The following is a 23170-nucleotide window of genomic DNA, read 5'->3' as shown; positions in this document are numbered from 1 at the left end:
TACTGCACGCGTTAAGTACTGTCTTGTCCACATATATTTGTTTGTACCGCTGTAAAATGGCTTATTCAGCGTCATTTCTCCATAGAAACCATAGTAGTCAGTTTGCGACATGTTATTCCACAGTAGACTAGCTGACACAGTTATGATATTTATAAGGCTACACGCTTTGGGCCTGTCTAAAATGATTTGCATGTGCTTGACTGTTTTTGTCGTTGAAAGCGCGCACGTACACACAGAATATTTCGTCTTTTGCAATTTGTATTTTAAAGGACAGGTTGATGAATGCATCTCTATGTTGTCTTGTTTTTGACTCGCTTTCGAATCGGCATGTTTTGTATTCCCAGCACTTCTTCAAATATAATTGGAAACTGTTCGGCAGATACCTGCACTTTTACTTCTAGTCGGTAACAGTTTGTGTTTAACTACCCTCATAAACAAACAAACAAACAAACAAGCTTGATTTTTCGAATCTGCCCTTCCTTTAAATTCCCCGCCCCTTTAGCGCAGGCCATGAACGGGCTAGTATATCTCTATAATCGACGTAAACCACTTTGACCGCTTGAAATGGTTATCCGGTTATAGCAAAGCACAAGTATTGAACTGCATTGCGCTGGCGTCCAAACATACCGAGTCCTCATTTGGTCGAGTGAAGTATACATTAAATATTGCGTTTGTTTTCAACAAACATTTTCCGCTACACTGCGGATGGTCAGGGACTATGTCACTAACGATGACAACTGTTATGTTAATGTTTAACCATAAGCTCGTAAAGATCATTACCAATTGTGATTAAAATGTTTTAAAAGAGACCATTTCGAAAGTTGTATGTTGAGCATTAACAGTGTACTTTAAAAAATAAATATAAATATATTATCAACAACAAAAACAAGGATCAGAGTTGTCTTTTGGGATTTTAAAGTGCCAGTAGCTGTAATATTCCATGATTTGTCAGATTGATCTTGTCATTTGTTGATAAAGCATCAACCAATGCATTTCATCTTCGAATAGCAGGCCTTGGTTTAAACCAACAGGGTCCATAATTTTTGCACGGAAAGGATTGAATAGGTTTCGTTTGAATACCTATTAAAATGTTAGTGATTCTTCTGCCTGCTCTTTTGATTGGTATTTTGAAAAAAAATTGCAAGTATCTACTCAGTGCTAGTGCTGTACAATTGTACACAAACAGCGCTCTCTAGAGACAAGATTTGCTAATCTGCTAGTAAATCAATGACAACGCGCTTAGAGGGCGTAGATCGTCGAGGGCTAGATGGCTTTCTGAACTTACTAGTCGCTGGCATTATAGATGTTACAACATACACACTGGGCAAAAACATGACTGACAAATACAGATGACTTCATTTTAAAAAGTGACGAATGATAATATGAGATAACTGGCGTATAGTACGTCATTATGATACTTATCTAAAGTTCGGCCGGGTCAATTCTAAGTCTATGCATTAAGTGAAATACCCTCTTAATGTGCCTATGCAAAAAACAACGGGCGAAATTAGTTCAGCAAACATTAAATTACAAATTCCATTGCCATGAGAAGATGTATATTATAGCCGTGATGCTTCAAATAATTTAAAAATTAAAAAAAAAAGATAATTTTAAAATCTTTCATTTTGTTCGCGAGAGAGAAGATCTCTGTCGTCCTTCCATTAGCCGATAAAAAGAACTGGGGAAAACTTGGATAATAAGACATCATTATTGCTCTGGCGGCGAAACTGCAATTCAAAGGTGATTACGTTAATGACGTAATATCTTTTCAGAGACTACAGATCAAAAACAGTCTAGGTAATCAACTTTATCAACCTACATTATCTCGGAATGGGATGGTCATCAATAGAGAGTTTTCCCGCTCGTCTACCCAAGGCCTCCCGAGGCAAGGTTCCTGAATTTTCCGAAGGCAACGTTTTATCATGACAATTAACTCACGTTCCTTTGAGGCCTATTTTGATTAACAAAGTGCAAATGATAATCGACAGCCACTGTGTTCGTACAAAGGGTTTTGGTTGTGTATTCGTATTTATTACATTTCTAACAATTAGCGATGTATGTATGCAACAATTACTGTTAAAAGTTCGAAACCCGTTTATGTTACTAAATCGCATTTCAGATTTGGTTTTACACTGTTTGTTTTTCAGACACGTCTCCCCAGTTGAAATACTTGTAACCTTTCTCCGCACCTTGTCATAATTTGGGAGAAGTACAAATCATTATTTTGACCTCGGATTTTCATGCTTCCAGAGATTCAGTAAAGAGATTGGCGAGGATTAGATGTCATAAAAAACTAATTTCATTTTAAAACTAATGTAAGCGTTTACTTTTTGCAAGACTCAGGACACAGAAAAAATCATGCAAGCATGTGCGTCTGTGAATCGCAATACCCACAGTCTCACTTTGTTGTTGAAACGAAAATCTTCATCTAAGACTTTTTAGGGAACTACGGTGGAAAGCTGCAGCAAAGGTCATTAAGTCGATACAACACTTTTTTTAGATCTTAAGAAGAGAGTTTAATGTCTTTACCTTAATGTCTTCATCTAAGATTTTTAGGGAACTACGGTGGAAAGCTGCAGCAAAGATCATTAAATCGATACAACACTTTTTAGATCTGAAGAAGAGAATTTAATGTCTTTAGATAGTTTGATGTCATCACTGCCGGGTCTTGTACCCACGCACAAACTCAACATTTTGTTGGTCCGCAATGATTCTTGGAGGTTTTTGTATCTTCAAAGCGTACTGAATCAGATGCCAACCTTTTGAATAGCTGGCTTTGAATCGGCTTCCCTATAACACTAAAAATTAATTTTTCATCAAAACAGACTCCAACACATGCGCAATCAGTTGTGCATATCTGACGTCATCACCACCGGCGATAATTTTCTATACTTTAAATCACTCCGGGTAAATGAGCAGACTTCTGCAACTTGCAAATCGATTCATTGTCGACCAAAGGATTCCAGCAACGCAAAAGATTAATTACCCGGTCTAACGACAAGAGTTAGTAATTGATGACGTCGTTACCAGATAAGTCGATATTGCTTCACGTTCGCCACTTGACAAAAACAACGATCATTGCTTTCTGAGTCACATTCACCTATCACGAGATACAAATAGCATCTACTGGCACATCTTCGCTTGCCAAGGTCTGCTGTTCGGGCAGCCGGATGCTTCCCGAAATCAGGCCTTGGCCGATCGAGCCCACAGATCGGGGTTTTTAAAACGACACCACACGACTGTATTAGACCTGTAAAACTAGCAAATCAACGATCGTTGTCGTTGTCGTTAATTTCTTATTCTTCCCGAACGCATTCAAAGCGAGAGTGTAAATTTGTAACACTATCTTGCAGCTAAGCTAAAGTGTTTACTTTTGCGAAACATGGTTTACAAATGTACCTCGATCAAACACGATCGTTAAGTCCTCCGCAAACTTCGTTTAGAATGCCAAGGACGTGACTGGGAAACGATGATGTGAAAATTGTTCGTCGATCTATGTCGCAGATGCACACTCTGCACTTTGCCGGCGCCATCTCGAATTTCTCTGTTTATGTAACACGTGCTGTGATTGGTCCGCCTGATTTTCAAGTTCTATCAGATTTCTTTCGCACAGTATATCAGCGTGATCACGCACGGCGTAGTTAGTGGAAGACTCCTGTTTGGGTAACGAGCCGTGCTGGCGGACGATCGTAATGGCAAAACTGACACAAGTAATATCAACGTAATAAAACAAATTGCGCCAATTGTGATATTTGTATTGTACGAGCAATTGAGTGCACAAACACCGGACATTTTTTGAACATGTGCTCGTGAGGTTTAACTTACACGTAGACTCTGACACAACTGAGAAAAGGGATGACTGCAGTCATTTTTTAAAACCCTTGCAAGCTTAGTATGACGACTTTATATCCACATCATTTTTCACAAAGAAGAATATTTTTGTAAGAAGAAAATCATCCTTGGTTTGGTTCTAACATACTGTCAAAGTTATGATGTGTGCTATTGCATGATGTGCGCGAACTGTACCAGACCAAGTGAAAATTCAATACCTATGTTGTTTTTTGTAATCAATCTTTTCTTTATTTGACTATCAGTTACAGATGATATTTCCTATGGGTTATTCTTTATAAGAATGCTGAAACGTCCGTATTTTATATAACTTGAGCATATTTCGCGACGACACTTAAATACACTAATCCATTTGATATAAGTGAAATAGCGTACCTAATATCTGCCAATATTCAAAAGTCAAAATAATCACCATTCCTTTCGTTTACTTTATGTGAAATAACATTTTTGATATGGTGGTGAATACCTCAATGTCTCCGTATGGTTCAAAAGGAGTCATCAAGATGATTTAAACCAGTAAATCATTGCAAAGTTATGTGAGTTCCAGCACCTGTTCCCGAAGAGCGTCCTACCAGAAGTAGCGTTCTAAAAATGGGGTTAAATATCGATTAGGAAACAGATGTCTTTGTTGGTGTTACGTATATAGTTCTTACCGTAAGAAACGTAGTTTTCCTTGTGCATTCTCTACCCGGTAATATTTTTGTTTGGATAGAAGTTCACATTGTCAAAATGGTATATGGTAATCATTTTAGAAATTAACCTTTTCCCATTGGATTATATGCTGTAATATTGCATTCGATGAGTTATGGACCGTTTACTGCAAGTTGCCGATGGTAAAATTTCGAATTATTAAAGAAAGGTCTTGTCCGCATTTGTTCGTTTTATTGCATTTGCAAATCACGGAGGGACCGTGTGCAAACTACAAACTGCATTGTGAAGAGAAAAAAACTTGTACAAAGTTAAATATCTAATCAAGACGTTCACACATATCAGACTGAAACATTACTTGATAAAGGCGTTGTACTGTCTCCCTGAGTTACGCTTGAATTCACTTTATTTGACTCAAAGCAGTCAAGCTCGTTGCTGGCTTTGAGTATGTTGGAAAATAAGGAAAAGTGCGGTTCCCTATCGCTAAACTGCTCAAGAGTGAAGAAGTACCGAAAACGGAAACGCTGTAATAAAAATAACACTTATTTTGACATAAGTGCCTTAAAGATTTTGACGTGTTCCTCTTCTAAGACGTTTACAGACGATCGAAATAACGATGCACCATATTATTCTCACAAAAGCCTGCAAATAAACAATGTTCATCCGGTATTCAAGGTTGAATAACCAAGAAAAGTGCCACTCTTAAGTTCTAAACATAACGTAAAAAAAAAAAATTTTCAATAATCTGATAGCCGCATATAACGTTCTCCAAAATTTATTAGAGGTGATAATGCGTTCCTTTCTGCTCAAAAGGCAGAGGATAAAATAATAAACAGTTTCATGCTTATTCAATACTTTTTGTGATAATTTAATCCACACATTGCGAATGCAGTTCCGAAAGAATAATCATATCTTACCTGAAACTATAAACTAGTCCGTTTCATTATACAAAAGTGACATCAGAGATCGTAAAGAGAACAAGTTTTTTTGTTTGATCAATTAATCATAGGGAAACAAAGTACCCCGGATATATTTGATTTAAGATTGACTACCACTGAAATGCACCTGCTATTTGCAAATAGTCAAGATTGTGAAACGTGATACGTCTACAGGTTTTGATTAGAGTTGACTGCAGCAGAAGTGATTATATCATTCGAAGTCACAGTCCTTGAACCGCCGTCTGCCTGAGCGCGTAGTTACCAATTTAAAGGTATACTGTCAACTGTTCCAGTTTTGCCCGTTACCATGGAAAGAGAAAATCTAACCAATCACGGACTTTAAACGGTAGCCGCCTTTTAAAAACAGCGCCCTCACATGGGCATTTTGAATACCAAGGAACGCCCCTTTGACTACATATGGGCATATTTAGATTACAGGTGACTGTATACCTTTACTAAAACTGATCATTTTTTTCCATAAAATAAATACCTTGGGCAAAACATGCAGGCACAAGTGTGACATCTTTATTAACTAAACCTGCAGAGATTAATTATTGATTTATTGATTGATAGAATAAAATGAGCGTATCATTGTAATTGTTCATGAATGGAATGATCACATTTGGTGAAAGATTAGAAAGCATTGACAAAACTTAGCAATTCCCTTTTCATTACTGTCTCCAAATCCGCCAAACTCGTGAATGAATAACAGTAACTTATTCATGTTCGTCTTTGAAGAAAACGCTCAAAAGCAATCACAGTACATTCCCGAACGAGTAGACAGACCTTCAACAGTCATTTGGTAAACAATTACAGAGAGGACAAGGAAAATATCGCCTCCGGCACCAAATATACATTCTCACAAATGCTCCTCGTATTTCAAAAATATTCTTCCAGGTTCTACTGTCTACTTTATCCCTTATCAAAATTATATCCTTGGCAATTACAATAAAATAGAAAATTAAGTAATCGGTGTTATTTAAGTCAATATTTACAGTCACTATACTTGTCTGCAACAAGAAACAAATGATAACAATTATATTACATTCCAAAATATCAATAGTAATTTACAAACTCCAAAATGAATACATTTTAACCGACATGCTAACAAAGATGTCTGGCTGTATTTACATCAAGTTGAGCAAATTCAAAAACATCTGGCGTACGACCTCTTTCAACACAACAGCATTGATATGACAGATAACTTAATCTTAAAATCTTGCAATAAATATGAGACTATTTTCTTCCCTCAGAGATATAAACAGATTAAGTAATTCAACACGTCTTACACGCAGTTGACTTCTCCTGATCCAGTGGTTGGTTTATCGGATTGTACATCACAAGGCCGACAGCGAATTCTATCGAAGAATATTTAAAGACGTGATTTCCTATGAAACTGAAGTGGTCATACATAATCAGAGTGAGCTTATCTCCGTCTAGTGGATGGTTAAGCAGGTAATCATGCCGTTTGTACGTCACATGAACAATTGAAGACCCTTTAAACTGTTAAGTGTCAGTTGGTAATTTATGTTAGTATTCACTTATTTAGTACATAAGCTTTAAAACGTCTGTTAACCTATTTAAGTGACCTTGCCATTTTTTAACTTGCACTGATACATTCGTAAAACTCGAAAGTTGAAGTATAAAAAAGTAGGCTGGCCGTGCAATTGTTTATAAGGCAATAGAAAATTTAGCAAATTTAAAATTCAGAATTGCTGCTAGTTCTACAATAAAAAATGTCTTACACAAAACAAGACGATCAAGATTTCATGTGTTCCACAGGCTGTGAAATGAATGCACCCAACCAGCATATATGGAAAGCAGTGTAAATGTTTGAGTATCATAAAATCTGTCCAAGGAGCGCATTCTACTTAACGTATGTTGTATCACAAAAAACTCACTCGTAAAAGTTTAAATTGCTGAAAACTATCTTTTTGACTGAATTTTATAATTAAATTTAACAGTGCTAAAAGACAGCAATGCTTGTCATACAAATATAGGCCGTGTTTGCGTGCCAAATACCGAGTATTACAACATACGTATCGAAATAGACTGCAATTCAGTAGTAAGTAAAAGCATGGACAAAATAATATAAGGTTATTCCCAAAATACTGGGATTTATGTCCGAGTACTTCGTGCAGCGGAGGTATTGTCCGAGACGCGTAGAGTCAAGGACAATACCGAAGCGTACGATGTACGAGGACATAAATCCCGGTATTTTGGGAATAATCTTATTATTATACACCTTTTTAGTCCAACTTTACCAGAAAAAAGTCCAAATTAAGACGTTTTTGACGCCCGTCGCGCACTGTACTGAGCGATGGCTTGCAAACTGGGAACGCGTTAAGCGCGTCCGCTAAGCGCGTTAAGCTAAGGAGAACGAAATTTCAACCCGCACTGCGCGGTGCACACGGTAGAAATTGTAGGTCAGCAGCATAAGTTTACTCAAATTCATAGGTTTTTGACTGACCGTGACATACTTTCTGAAGAACTGAAGTTAAGAAGTATATATTTTTGTAAAAAGTGTAAAATTTTATCTTCTTATTCCCCGTGCCGTGTTGATTGAAAGGTGTTTTGAGGTCAAAGGTCAAAAAGCGTCCAATAACACCAAAAGTTATTGTCCTCCGCGTCAAAGTTATTGGACTCCGCGTCTACTGATACCGAAACTTACTGTACGACGAAACTCAATAGGTTACAGACGCAGGTGTATAATAATGATAAGTTATACTGTCACTTCCATCCAATGACTGTGAAAGTAATCTAAAAGGGCATGATAAGCATGCAATATGCGATCAAACAGAAGATTTGGAAAAGAAAACAATCTGTTGATAGATTGAAAGATAGTATGTCTACCCATAGTTCTCACGGGTGTATGGTCAATCTTAGATAGCTCTTATATGACGTCAGATAGTCACGATAACAGCAAGCTTGGCGAACTGTTTCGGAAGCTGTTATTAGCTTACATGGAATAACCATGATTGTACACCGAATCTGCTAGGTCATAGTCGTATCGGTATCAAATTCGATGGATCATAAGATCATAGCATTTCGATGCCTTCGAAAGCTCTTGAGCCTGCCAGCAGAGATAAACGTGTCGTCCAATCTATGGATCGAGCCGGCTGCTTATACCTTTCGTGTTCGATAAATATGTAGAAGTGAGCATCGATGAAGAAAGTGAAGACGTTTTCCTGGCTCCCTGTCGATTCTTACTGCTTTGTGCTCCTTGCCGACACCGAAATATCATTTTCTTGAAATCGGTCTGAAAAATCACAATAATTAGTAAGTAGATAAGTCAGTCAGTCAGTTAGTTAGTTAATTAATCAATCGATCTGTGTAAATTGTTGAGTGTTTTAAAAATCAAATAGACATATAAATCTTAATCGCACGGAGACTATGAGAACTTTGTTGCATGAAAAGCGGGAATTCCCAAGATTTTACATTTTTAACTAACAAAAACACTGGTCTCAACCTTTCAGATTGATAACGCAAAACACAACAAAAAACTTGTCGCAATTACTTCTTATTTGTTAATGAGCTGATAAACTGCCTGAAAAGTGTAGCATTAAGCTAACACTACCTTGCAATAGTAATCATCTTTGTCATCAAAATGATGCCATCTTGTGCATTTAAGCTATAGCGAAGTTTTCACTTAAACTAAATGACGTCATTTTTGACGCAGAAGTCTAATGATTTGGACATCGACTATAACACATGTATGTGCGGGCTTATGTTTTGACAATAGGTATTTATACAAATGTGAGGCAACTATTGTCAAAACTAAGCATGAAATGGGGTCTCAGATTATTCATCAACAGCGTTTCAAATTATACATACACACACGTGTATTTGTGCACATCGGGAAATATGCGGCTTTGAACTTTTGGCGAAATCCACGGGGGTTAAGACGAAAGTATCGATCAAATAGTTTTATAGCACGCGTTTGTAATTAACCCTGCAGGGTTCCTTAAATGATTGATACAATATTCGATAAGACTGCTTCATGTGACACAACTGTGGAATGCTGAATTGCTCGTCACTGATTAAGTCATTCAAGCACACGATAAGAAAGGTCATTCAATAACACATAAAATGGCAAGTTTAACTGTGCGGTACTCTTTCTCGTACGGTAATAAGTATTTAAAACGGTCGTATATTCGAAATTGGCTAACTGAAATGCCATTACAGTTGCGCTGAGTAAGTTTATTGTGCATCGACGTACGGTGTTCATATTCAGCAAATATGAAAGTCTTCAGCGTGGCAGAGTTAAATTAGAAAAATGAGAACTCACCCGAAACGCATCATTCAGAAAGCTATAAATCACAGGGTTCATGAAGCTATTCGACATAGCAATCCACAGTACAACCGCGTTGACTTTCCGCATCAGATCTTGGTATCCATTGTCATCAAACATGTACGGAGCGAGTCGAGCCACCAATATAAATATGTGGAGAGGGAGATAACACAGGACAAAAAGCACGACCACTAGTATCAACATTTTTATCACCTGGAAGAAAGAAATACATTTCTTAGAACAAAATTGCGTTTATGAATGTAATTCGTCAATATGTATTTTCTCTGGTGAAAAGAGGAAAACACGTTATGGTGTTGTTTTTGCTGTTGTTGTTGTAGTATTATTATTGTTTGTGTTTTTGTTATTGTTGTTGTTGATGATGATGATGATGATAATGATGATGATGATTATTATTATTATTATTATCGTAGTGGTGATGTTTTTTGTTGTCGTTTTTGTTGTTGTTTTTGATTTTGTTTTAGTCATCGTTGCCATCGTTTTCGTTGATACAAAAACACGAAAGTCTTCGGAAATTTAACATGTACAAGGCTTTGATATTGGGTGATAATAACATTGAGTAAGACATGATGGACATCATCGTCACTCATGTTTATGGCAATTTTGGCTTCAGGTAAAACAGATCGCGTCGAGTTCGATTTTCATGGCGCTCGCTCACAGGAGATGGGTAGCAAATGAGAAGGAAGCGATAAATACAAATTTTGTGTTTGTGTGCCTAAAACAACATATCCCCTTGCTTGCTTGTAAGCCTTACAAAGAGTCAAAAAACATATCAAGGAAGTGTTTTATGTGAGGAGAACTATCGGGAAGGTATTTTCTGAACTAATCCGACAACAACAACAGTCGTCTGAGATTTGAGCAACATGTTCCTGAAGATAATAGTACTATGTGGCCAATTATTTCCTTGATTTAGATCTGACTTATTTAAATACAGAATAAAACACAACTCTTTATATGAGAATGTTTCCTCTGCCACTCCGCCAACTTGCATATGGTAAAGCGAAACTCATAAAACTTAGTGTACAGTAACTATGTGTTGAGAAAAAGACAGATTGCTAAAAATACATTCTAGGCCCGTTAATTATCTTTGTAGGCCAACAGTGTATTATCTGTCTACGAAATAAGGCCCCCCTGGACGTGAAATATTTGTATTTCAGCTGAATTGAACTTTTGTTCAACTAAAGATAAGTTAACTGCCAATAAAGTACTCTCCTTTCAAAATTCATGAGGTTCCAATTTTGTGATTTCCTTTGCTTGTATATAAAGTGTATCGGACGCAGACATTGAAGCTATTAGAGCAAAAGGCCGTCGGTGAGCAATATTACAGCCAGCGGGCAAATGTCCCATACAATTTGTAGAAGGCGGAAAATTTGCATGTCAGGCGACGAGCTTACTCAATTTAGCAAGTGAATCGGAAAAACAATTTGAATTCCAAACCTTTCGCGGAGATTTCTCTCAATTTAAGATATTTTAACTTCAATGCTGTAATGTCTTGACTTCCTTAATCAGAAAGCCTTTTTCAATTGTTGGCCTTATTGGAAAGAGCGCATCTCCCTGAGGACAAGATACCTTGCTGCGGACAAAGAGTTTTATGGAAAACGAGTATTTGGCAACTAAGAGCCAACCCTATCATCGGTTTTCGGTAGAGATAGTGCAGTGAGTGAAAGACTGCTTCAGACATGTTCAACAAGAACCTTAGAAGATGAAAGTTACTGACATTTAGAACAGTGGAGATTTTGCCAGCGGTTTTGTCTGTAGCTTTTCCGCTAGGTGACCGTATGCTGTACGTTGTGAGTTCAAACCCGATTGAAAACACCGCATTTTAAGCATTATCATTGTTAAAACAGATTAACTTTGGAGGGACAGATGTTTTAAAGTTTAAAAAAGTATTAGCATTCCGGTGAATTATGTCGTTCGCGACTTGCTGATTTGCTGAAGTTACACAAATATTTTTTCAATCCTTCTATCCCTTGCATTTCCTTCCTTACAGGCTTTCCTTACCTCATCAATCTCGTGTCTTATCTTGCAAGGTATAGTCTTGCAATAAATATGTTCATTTCAGGTATACTATTCTTTGCTTCATGTTATTGCCCACAGCATTCCTTGCAGTTCACCAAATACATTGTTGTTTTTTACAATTTCAACTTCCCGGTTTACTCGTACAGTGTAAATTAGGGAGTCAAGTAGTAGGAAAGAATCTAATGCCGTCACTTGCACACTCGCAATGCCATAGCATTGGACACCTGGAGTAGCAACTTCTCTTCTACTACTTTGGCTATTCACTACTTTTCAGCCAATAACCTCGCCTACCAGCTCGCAATTGGCTGAAAATTTGTTACCAAAAATATAAAGAACATGATACAACCCATGTTATTGTTTTAACCAATCCAAATATGTATATTATTAGGCTCTTGTACGGTTGGACAGTTATTTGAATTCGCTAGCAGCATCAAGCTACATGTAGTACATCATAGAAAGTTTGTGATCTCTTTATATATGTTTTGACATTCTGAAATAATAATATCCTTTAATGCCCATTTTCTTCATGTAGGTATATACTTAGTTCAATAGCATGTGGAGCCATGTTATATTTCGTGTTGTAGCCGAAGAGGAAAACTTCTCATCTAAATCACTGCGACCCTTTGAACGACAAAAGTAGAGTTCATAATCCGAAAGTGAACTACATGACGCTTAATATCAGTGTCACCCAGGGCAATAGGCTGTGTAATGAGGGTAATCGATATGAACCTTCAAGATACATGTATGCTCCCGTTTTCACCAAAATCATTCTGCATCAAATACGAAACAGAAGCTATGAAAAGTAGCCGCCTCAAATACTATCCCGTTCATATAAATAGTGTGAAATTTGCAAGACTAGTATATAAAAATAGCCTGTCTTACTGCTTTAACCAGTGTACACAAATGCTTCCTTGGCAAGAAATTTTGAGTAGTCCTAGTGAGAACTGTTGACAACATCATGTAAGTGCAAAAGCTTTAACAAAGGATCTGTGTGAGTGACACTGATAACCTCACTATTATATGTTGACATGTCTAAAAGTTTAAGGTTTGCTCATTTGTAGGAAAACGCTAAACATGGCAGAGTCATTTTGAATTAATGAATCCAAACACAAGCATCAGGCCATTGATGGCGTTTACATTGCTCCTATAAAATTGCATCGCTTTGTGAGTCCTACTAAAGATTTCCCACTCTTTATGAATCCATATTACTTATTATTATTCTTTATTGCAGGGGTTCTGAATGCCAAATGCAGAATAAAAATTTTGATTTCAACAATACGGATCAGAAATTCGCAGTTTTTGGAAATTATTATGTACAAGGTTTGTACTGATCAATAAAATGTTCGCCTCTTATAGCCACTGCCTATAAATGTCGTTGTATGCTCGGGGAAACTTAACCGATAAAGTACGGTCTAAGATGTGATATTGGTTACAAGCATTCTGAGTTAACCAAACAATAAAAACAGCGCCTAGGAGCACAAGTGAAAAATAACGAAACAAAACAACGCCTGTATATCTATAAGATCAATCCCTGACTATAACCTGCCAACCTATTTTCAAATAAACCAATGTATATACACATGTAACGGTTCTATTTCGAATGACTTACTGGCCAAGCTTGTCAGTGGTCAAGTCAACGTACTCGTTTCCTTGTATTCAAACCGGCTCATCACTAGAACACTGTCAGCGAGTCGATCATGATACCATCATTTGTAATAATTTTTAACTTTTTACTATATGATTTGACCAGATTGAACATAGGTATTCCATAAAGTGCAACTTAAATCATGAACAACACTAAATATGATTCATTTATTGTTCCAAAGAATCTATCAAAATATATTTGCCTAAGCATGCCAACGCTGATCAAGAACAACAAACGGGCACTCTTTTACGGTGTTTCTGATCTTTCTCTTCAATAGGTAGAACTTGCGCTTAACTGAACCTTGTGACAATGACATATGTGTTAAAGTCAATATATCTAGCAATGCTTTCAGGTTGACGACAGACCGTAATGTTGAACATTGTCCATGGGTAAAACAATCTAATGCAATTATAAATCACCCAGCGGCGGCTGGAACGTTAATGACTTCCGTCTGTAAATCGAAATTTGGCGATGAAGTCATCATGTCAGCGATTTTGAAAGTCCTCTCACCTGATTCTGCAATATACGAAAATGGACGAAAATAGGTCGCAAACAAACATGATATCAATATTAAGGTGATACCTGAAGAAAGGGGAATGTGTATTATTATGAATGTTACTTTATATCGCAGTCGACATACAGCGAACAGGCGCTGAATCGCTTACCATTGACCGTGTGACGTTTGATTATGTGGATGAGTCTAGCTTGACTTTTAAAATGCTGCAGCAACTTCAAAATATCTTGAACTTAAGGATTTTGTATGCACGATAACCCTTATTATCCTTTGCATATGTGTTGATTTTGACGACCTTTTAAAGAGATCTCAGCTTGGAAATAGTGAGAGACTTCCATTCCGTTCAAATTTGAACAGATATGTTTCGATCATACAAAACACAAAGAAAAGTGTTTGCAAAGGCGACCTCTATGACTTCAACAGAATTGATCTGATTAAAATCAAATCGGAAATCTATTTTTTAAGATTTTAGGTATATTATATTGTATTAACCTTTTCTTTGAAGCACACTTTATTTGATATTGCGATCATATTTTTCCAGGCGGAATTGATTTTAACGTCTGCTAACGAGTATTTCCTGTACACTCCAACAAACAATTGGTATCGTATTGACAATTTACTCCTGGTTGAAAAAAAAAACCTTTTTTTCGAAAAACTGAATATTTTGAAATGTCGGTCTGCTTTTCAAAAGCTGTAGTTATTTTATGTCGCAATCACTTGAATGAACTCGAAACCAGACTGCAAGCCGCCGAGAATACTTTCGGTAACAGAAGAGGCCTATTACTATCATTTTCATCCCTTCATACAGTAGCCATCAAGTGCCCGCTGTTTTCGATGTACACTATATATCTTAAGTCTGTGCATGGAGCTCATGTCCTTAACTGTACAAAATACCCTTATATTCAAAGTATTGCGAGAGTTCTCAAAGAACTAGAGTACTATTCACATGCAATTCTACCCTGTAGGTATTGCTGGTATTGGTTATTTTTGTCACTAAATAGGGATTTTAAGTTTCGAAATCTCCACAGTGATGGTGGAAATAGTCAGCTGCACTCAACATAGGCGTAGTCGTGATGTAGAGGCAGTTGTGAAGATATAAAGCCCTGAGACGTGATACCCACAGAGAACGCCGCCCGTGTATTCAATAAGAACTGAAAACTTTCATGTCGGCAATCTGTGATTATCTCTTCTTTGTAATAAAAGTTGTCTGTAACAATTTCATGACTTCAGGTCTCATGATCTTTCAAGGGAGAATCACATTTTCTTTCAAAGTTGTCTGTATCAGTATTTGAACGCAACATCCTTTGCAATGCTATCATGAGCAGCCGACCAAACCGGCGCCATAGCATAATACTTGTTCAGCTAGTTTCATGAATTAAACGTGTTGACGTAAATGAGTCTTGCTGAGGCATTACAGGTTATCAAAAGTATCGTGTTCAAGTTATCTGTTTGTAAGTAAGGGGAGAGAAATATTGAAACCATACGGTTGATGTTATTGCTTATTAGAATGAATATTGAGATGTAGTGCTTAATTTTTTTCCGTCGCTATAAATTGTGAATTTATTTCTATATCTTGCATCCCATTACATTGCTTTTAATGCTCACTATCTCGAAAACAGTTGACGTCAGAAGTCGTACAAGGACATTACCATTAATATGATTAAACGAAGCGTAGCTCTCGCCAAATCCCCCGTAGGTACAGAATGATAAGCACGATGTACATATGAAGTGATTTTCCATTCATCGAAAGACCTCACCGCTATTCTGAATCAAGTTATCCGTATTTGCTTCCTGCCTCTTTCCTTCTTTGTATTATTTTTGTCTACTTTCTTAATGGATGTTGGGAGTGAGCTTCCGTTCTCATCTGATTCAACCTCTTTCACTGAAATTAGTTCAGATCAGGATGTACTTTGATAAGTCTTCCTTCCTGCTTTGTACATAATAGATATCTTTCAAAAAATGACGGAACCCATTACATGGCAATACCAAGCGCACCATACGGCGAAGGGCATTTGCTCGATTGCGACGCTTCATTGGACGATTGTCCTTGTATGAGTTCAGAGGAAGTCATAACAGCACCATACCTCACGACCTATGGATGTTACGACACTTAATCATAGACCCTCGAGAAAGTTTTCTTGAGGGTCTAAGACAGAAACCATCTCGTTATTCGGTTCTGTCACTATCATTATTGTATAAATTTGATATTATTCACTCGTACAAACAACTACAAAATCAGAAAATGTTCAAAATGAAGCACGACTACCTCGGTCGAAGGATCTTAATATTTCGTCTGTTCAGAAGAAAACGGAGTATTACACCACCGACATTTCATTGACTTGCTTTACCATTCAAACTCTTCTGATTGGTTGAAGAAATGTTGATACAAAGTTAAACAACCATTCGCGAATCTTAAGGTCTTTGGGTTTTACTGATGAATAAGCGGACGTCACTTTTTCGAGGTATGCTTATATTAAACTGGTAGACATCCATTTTGTAAACCGCTCTTAAAAAGAGCACAAAATTCTGTTTGCTTCAAAACAAGATGAACGATGCGTCGGATGAAAGTTATATAGTGGGTAACATGTGGTGCACAAATTACAGTTTGGCATTTATAATGAATACTGTACCCTATGTTCTACGTGTCATATGACAGTTTCTAATGGCTGCCATCATGGTCAGGATTGAGACAGGATTTTCAGTGACAATGCTCTGGAGCATACAATTTATGACTGCGAGCGTCAATTTACTTACAGCTCATCTCAATCTTGACCATGGATCTGATAGTGCACTGCCTGAAGAAAATGTACTCTCTTTCACTTTACCCGGAATTTCTGTGTGCATCAAACAGACGTAATCAACAGTTAGATGGCCGGCAGTATATTTCAATGACCTTCCCCTGCATATATAGTTCTCCCTAAGGCAATAACGACTTGGAAAGTCAGGGGCGTATAATGAGAAATCTGTCCTACACAACGACCTTTCCTCGCCTGAAGCTTTTCAAGGCCTTTGCTTCAAAAAAATATCCACTCTGGAATATTATTGAGTTAATTTTACGGATCGGCGGAATCGGGAGTTTCAATGACAAATTGGAATTTTAAAGCAATGGTAGTGAAATTCAACGTACAAATTGAAGCTCTTAAGAAAATCGGCAGATCGGATTTCAGGATTTTAACTTCCGGTCATCACAATAATTGGAAGAAGATTTAACCTCAATGCCATCAACCAATAGTCTAAGCTTGCAGCTACTATCTGCTACTCGAATTTATGGTATGTCCACACTGATTGTGATGATAATCCACACTGATCCACACATGTGATATCCACACTGATTGTGATGACAATCATGATCGTAGCAGCTTTTGTCGAAGTAAGTCATCTTGACTACCATTGTACCGGTAGTCGTCATCGTCATCATCATCATTACCACCACCACCACCATCATCATCATCATTATTATTATTGTTATGTAGGTCATTTACCCCACACTCATCATGACCTGAGTTCAATTAGTCTAGAACATTCTCAAGGTCACTGCCCTTAATGACCTCACAACCTTGAATTCAATTAGTCATGTTTGGAATGTTCTGGAAAGTTGATTAGTTGTGTAAGGGAGATAATTTTAGAACAGTAATTAGCATGTCAATAAAAGTTCTAGATTGTTCTTATATGCCTTTATAAAAGGGACGTCGCTCAGCTTCCAGTCAGACTTTTGGGATCGTGTCTCTTGTGTGTTACTAAACTCCAGCAGTAGTCATTCTCAAGACTTTTCAAGACCTTCACTGTCAACGCTGGATTTATACTGTGGACTTTGTGCAGCTTCAAGCCTGCAAGCCAAAGGACTGTTCATTCATCCGACTGACTGTTACAACTCTGAGACTGGAGCTTTGCCGTCCCAGCTGAGATAAGTAGTCTGTACACTTTTAAAGCTTGTACTCTATCCCTGACTTAGCAATTAGTTTTTGTTTCGTAATAAATTTTGTTTAAACGTAAACTGCTGAGTTCACCCTTTTGTTCGTTTTCTCTGCACGTAACAAATTGGGGGCTTGTCCGGGATACGAATATTTTGAGCCGTTTGACAACATTTTGCCTACCTTTTCAAAACTACTGTATACTGTGAACTCAGCGAAATTCAATCATGGCGGAATTCAAGCCAGACGAATTTATGGATGACCTTGATCAGGACACATTTAATTCCCTCAGAAAAGACAACCTCATAGCACTGGCAAATTTCCTTAAAGTAGATGTCAAAAGATCTATGCGCAAGCGAGAAATTCAGTTCAAGATTGCAAAACATTTAGTTAATTCTGGCCATTTTGAGGAGTCTGCCTTAAAAGATTATGAGCCTGAGTCTTCCTTCGAACTCAAAAATTAGAATTAGAAATACAGGCAGATTTGGAGCTTAAGAAATTGGAATTAGAAAAGGAAAAATTGCAAATGGAAGAAAGGGAAAGGCAGGAAAAATTACAAATGAAAGACAAAGAATTACAAATGAAAGACAAAGAATTACAAATGGAAGAAAGACAGAGAGAAAAGGAGAGAGAATTGGAAGAACATCGACTACAGTTAGAAATGAGACGTTTAGAGCTTGGACAATCAGGAAATTCTTCCCTTCAGACAAGTTTGACATCACTAAGCATTTCAGGTTAGTTCCCCCTTTCCAAGAAAAGGATGTTGATAAATATTTCCTTCATTTTGAGAAAATTGCTCAGAGTCTGGATTGGCCTAAGGAGTCCTGGTGTATGCTTTTGCAGAGTGCTTTGGTGGGTAAAGCCAGAGAAATTTACATTCAGTTGTCAGTAGAGCAGGCTTCAAATTATGATTCTGTGAAGGAATTAATTCTCAAGGGCTATGAGTTGGTGCCTGAAGCTTACCGTCAGAAATTTAGGGATTGTGAGAAGGTGAAGGATCAAACTTATGTTGAATTTGCTCGAACAAAAGAACAACTGTTTGATCGCTGGTGTTCTTCTGAAAAGGTCAGTCAGAATTATGACAAATTACGACAGCTTGTTTTGATTGAGGAATTTAAAAGGTGCATCCGGAGTGACATCAAGACATTTATCAATGAACAAAGGCAGATACATTGGAGGTCGCTGCACGTTTGGCCGATGATTATTCATTGACCCACAAATCTTCATTTCTCAGCAAACCATCCCAGTCCTTTTCCTACAGAAACAATGCAGGTAATTTAACTCCTCCTTTTCGTCCAAGAATTTTTCAAAGGACAGTAGAAAATCAAATGACAACAGTTCACAGAGTTCAAGTAACACTCCCACATCATCAGATCCCAAGTCTCAATCTCCTTCTGACAAACAGTTGGTACACTTTCTTGTAATTATTGTAAGAAAGACGGCCATTTAATGTCAGAGTGTTTCAAATTGAAAAGAAAACGTGAAGGTCAAAGTGGTCAAAGTGGATCTAAGCCACCGGCTTTATTTCTTCATCAACTCAATTAGAGTCTAATAATGTGTGCAACACATTTTCTGAGGTTAAACCCCTCTCATCCCCAATTAATGAGGTCAAGGTCAATTCTTCTCAAGATAGCATTATGGGTATTTTCGAGCCATTTATTCATAATGGTTTTATATCACTTTCTAGTGATTTCTCTTCCGCTACCCCTGTCAAATTTTAAGAGATACCGGGGCTTCCCAGTCTCTTTTGTTGGCAGATACCCTGCCGTTTTCTGAAAAGTCATTTTCAGGTTCTAAAGTTCTTATTAAGGGGGTAGATTGTAATGACTACATTCCTGTTCCTCTCCATAATGTCTATTTGTCTTCGGACTTTGTTTCTGGACCTGTGGCTTTAGGTATTAGGCCTTTTTTGCCTTTTGAAGGGATTCACCTTCTTCTTGGAAACGACCTTGCTGGGGACAAGGTCATTACTAATCCACTTGTGACTGATAATCCTAGTTTAGATCAGGATCCAGAGCCAATTGAACAAGAGATACCCGATTTATTTCCTTCATGTGCCATTACTCGAGCCATGTCAAAGAAAACTTCCGAGAATCAAAATACTCTCAAAAATAATGTCACAGATGTTGACTTAAATGACACCTTTCTCAGTCAGGTGTTTGACACGGATCATTCCGTTATCCCTCGTGGATTTGAAACTTCCAGTAAAACTTCTGCTGACCAAAGTCAGACATTTTCTAGATCAAATCTCATTGCAGAACAACACAAAGACCCAGATATTTTGTCTTTGTTTGACAGGGTAGATGATGAAGGTAAAACTTCAGATAGCTCTGTTTCCTATTATACAAAATCTGGTATTCTCATGCGTAAATGGAGACCTCCAGACGTTTTGGTTGATGACGATTGGGCTATAAAACATCAAATTGTTGTTCCAAAGCCCTATCGTGCTGAAATATTGCGCCTGGCCCATGAAACCCCCTGGGCTGGTCACTTAGGGGTCAGGAAAACTTATCACAAAATTCTCAGTCACTTTTATTGGCCTAATCTCAGGCAGGATGTAACACATTTCTGTAAAACTTGTCACACATGTCAGATGGTAGGAAAGCCGAATCAGACCATTCCAAAGGCCCCTTTACAGCCAATTCCTGCATTTCAAGAACCATTTAGTAGGATTCTAATAGACTGTGTTGGGCCCCTACCAAAAACAAGATCAGGAAATGAGTAATGTTGACAATTATGTGTACATCAACTCGGTTCCCAGAAGCCATACCACTGAGAAACATAAAGACAAAGACTATAGTGAGAGCTTTAGTCAAATTTTTCACTTTATTTGGCCTCCCTAAATGTGTCCAGTCCGATCAAGGCTCCAACTTTATGTCTGGTATTTTTCAACAAGTAATGGATCAGCTAGGCATTAAACAGTATAGGTCATCCGCCTATCATCCAGAAAGTCAGGGTGCCCTTGAGCGATTTCATCAAACTTTGAAAAACATGATTAGGACCTACTGTTTTGACACAGAGAAGCAGTGGGATGAAGGAATTCATTTTTTGCTCTTTGCTGTTAGAGAGTCAATTCAGGAGTCTCTTGGTTTTAGCCCATTTGAGCTTGTATTTGGACATACAGTCCGTGGCCCACTTAAGCTCGTTAAAGAGAAATTCCTGTCTGACGACAATGATTGTCTGAATATTTTGCAATATGTGTCAGATTTTCGTACAAAACTCTCTAAAGCATGTGAATTAGCCAGAGAAAATCTTAAGTCATCTCAGCAGTCAATGAAAACCAGATATGATAAAAGCACCTCAAAACGGAAGTTTGAACCAGGTCAAAAGGTTCTTGTTCTACTTCCAGTTCCTGGCAAACCACTCCATGCTCGTTACTTTGGGCCATACCTAATTGATAAGAATTGAGTGATTTAAATTACATCATAATAACACCTGACAGGCGAAAACAAAAACAGCTATGTCACATAAATATGCTTAAGCCATATTTGGATAGGGATAATCCTACTATAACTCAGCCTGTCAGTGCAGTCAGTTCAAACCATTATGAAGATAGTGATACTGAAACTGACTTGAGTGAAAATACTCTAAACTCAAAGCTGGGCTCGGTCAAGCTTCAGAACTCAGAAATCCTGGAGAAGCTGGAGTCTACAAAGTTGGCACACCTCCAGCCAGAACAACAACAACAGGTGAAAGAACTGCTCCACGAATATAAACACCTGTTTCAAGATGTTCCAACGAGGACAAACGTCATCTATCACGACGTTGATGTTGGGGACAGTAAGCCTGTAAAACAACATCCATACAGACTGAATCCAACAAAAGCGAAATATCTCCAGGAAGAAGTCAAATACCTGCTGGACAATGACTTTATTGAACCCAGTAAAAGTAACTGGAGTTCGCCGTGCATACTTGTTTCCAAATCAGATCACAGTTATCGTATGTGCACGGACTTTAGGAAGGTCAACACTTTAACAAAGACAGACACTTTCCCAATCCCGAGGATTGATGACTGCATCGACCGAGTGGGAAAAGCCAAGTATGTGACGAAATTTGACCTACTGAAGGGATTTTGGCAAGTCCCTCTGACGGATCGTGCTCGTGAAATATCCGCCTTTGTTACGCCAGACGGATTGTTCCAGTACAAGGTGATGCCATTTGGAATGAAGAACTCTCCGGCAACGTTCCAACGGATGATCAACGACGTCATATCCGGGCTAGACGGGTGTGCAGCTTACGTTGACGACGTCATTCTGTATAGTGACACCTGGGAGGAACACATCAAGCTCATGCGGAAGTTCTTTGAGAGACTGAGCAAAGCAATGTTGACTGTCAACCTTGCCAAATCTGAGTTTGGTTGGGCGAGGGTAACTTACCTCGGACATACTGTAGGACAGGGTGAGGTAAACCTGTTGATGCCAAAATCAGTGCCATTTCAAGTTTTCCCATACCAAACTGCAAACGACAACTGATGCGCTTTCTCGGTATGGCTGGTTACTACAGAAAATTCTGTCCAAATTTCTCCACAATTACTGAGCCTTTGACTAACTTACTTAAAAAGAAAGTAAAGTTTGTTTGGTCAGAGCAATGCCAACAGGCATTTGATACACTTAAAGCCATACTGCAAAGTGCCCCAGTGTTGTCTGCACCAGATTTCACTTTGCCATTCAAATTAGCTGTAGATGCTAGTGATACGGCTGCTGGTGCTGTTTTATTGCAAGAGGATAGTCATGGGGTAGATCATCCTGTTTGCTATTTTTCACGCAAATTTAACAAATCCCAGAGAAACTACTCTACAATTGAAAAAGAGTGTTATCTTTGATATTAGCTTTACAGCATTTTGAAGTTTATGTTACTTCTTCAAATCAGCCAATAGTGGTTTATATTGATCACAACCCTCTTGTTTTTCTGCAGAAATTTAAAGGCAAAAATCAGAGATTGCTAAGATGGAGTTTAATGTTACAGGAGTTTAATCTTGATATTAGACATATCAAAGGCAGAGACAATTTAATTGCAGACTGTCTCTCTCGTATTTAGAGTTTATTGTTGTTCACTTTCAAGAAATTTTACTTTAGAGTAAAACAAAATTTGAGTACTTAAATCCTTTCAAGATTACATTTGTAAAAGAAAGATTTTTCTTTGAAAAATTTTCTTTTTTTTGAAGAGGGGGTGTGTTATGTAGGTCATTTCCCCCACACTCATCATGACCTGAGTTCAATTAGTCTAGAACATTCTCAAGGTCACTGCCCTCGATGACCTCACAACCTTGAATTCAATTAGTCATGTTTGGAATGTTCTGGAAAGTTGATTAGTTGTGTAAGGGAGATAATTTTAGAA

General features: G+C 37.8%; 1 protein-coding gene across 1 annotated transcript in view; it reads right to left on the bottom strand.

Moving 5' to 3' along the window:
• Positions 1–5939: 5939 nt before the first annotated feature.
• LOC139123050 (QRFP-like peptide receptor) overlaps positions 5940–23170 on the bottom strand; it is a 50167-nt gene continuing 32936 nt past the window's right edge. Inside the window, exons 3-4 of the mRNA XM_070689018.1 lie at positions 9724–9939; positions 5940–8694 (exon numbers count right to left, since the gene is read on the bottom strand). Of these exons, the coding sequence (XP_070545119.1) occupies positions 8539–8694; positions 9724–9939 (372 nt within the window). The 3' untranslated portion in view covers positions 5940–8538. The remainder of the gene's footprint in view (positions 8695–9723; positions 9940–23170) is intronic.

This window comes from Ptychodera flava, chromosome 22 (assembly GCF_041260155.1).
Source record: "Ptychodera flava strain L36383 chromosome 22, AS_Pfla_20210202, whole genome shotgun sequence".
NCBI classification, from domain to species: domain Eukaryota; kingdom Metazoa; phylum Hemichordata; class Enteropneusta; family Ptychoderidae; genus Ptychodera; species Ptychodera flava.
This window is presented reverse-complemented; position numbering and strand designations above follow the sequence as displayed.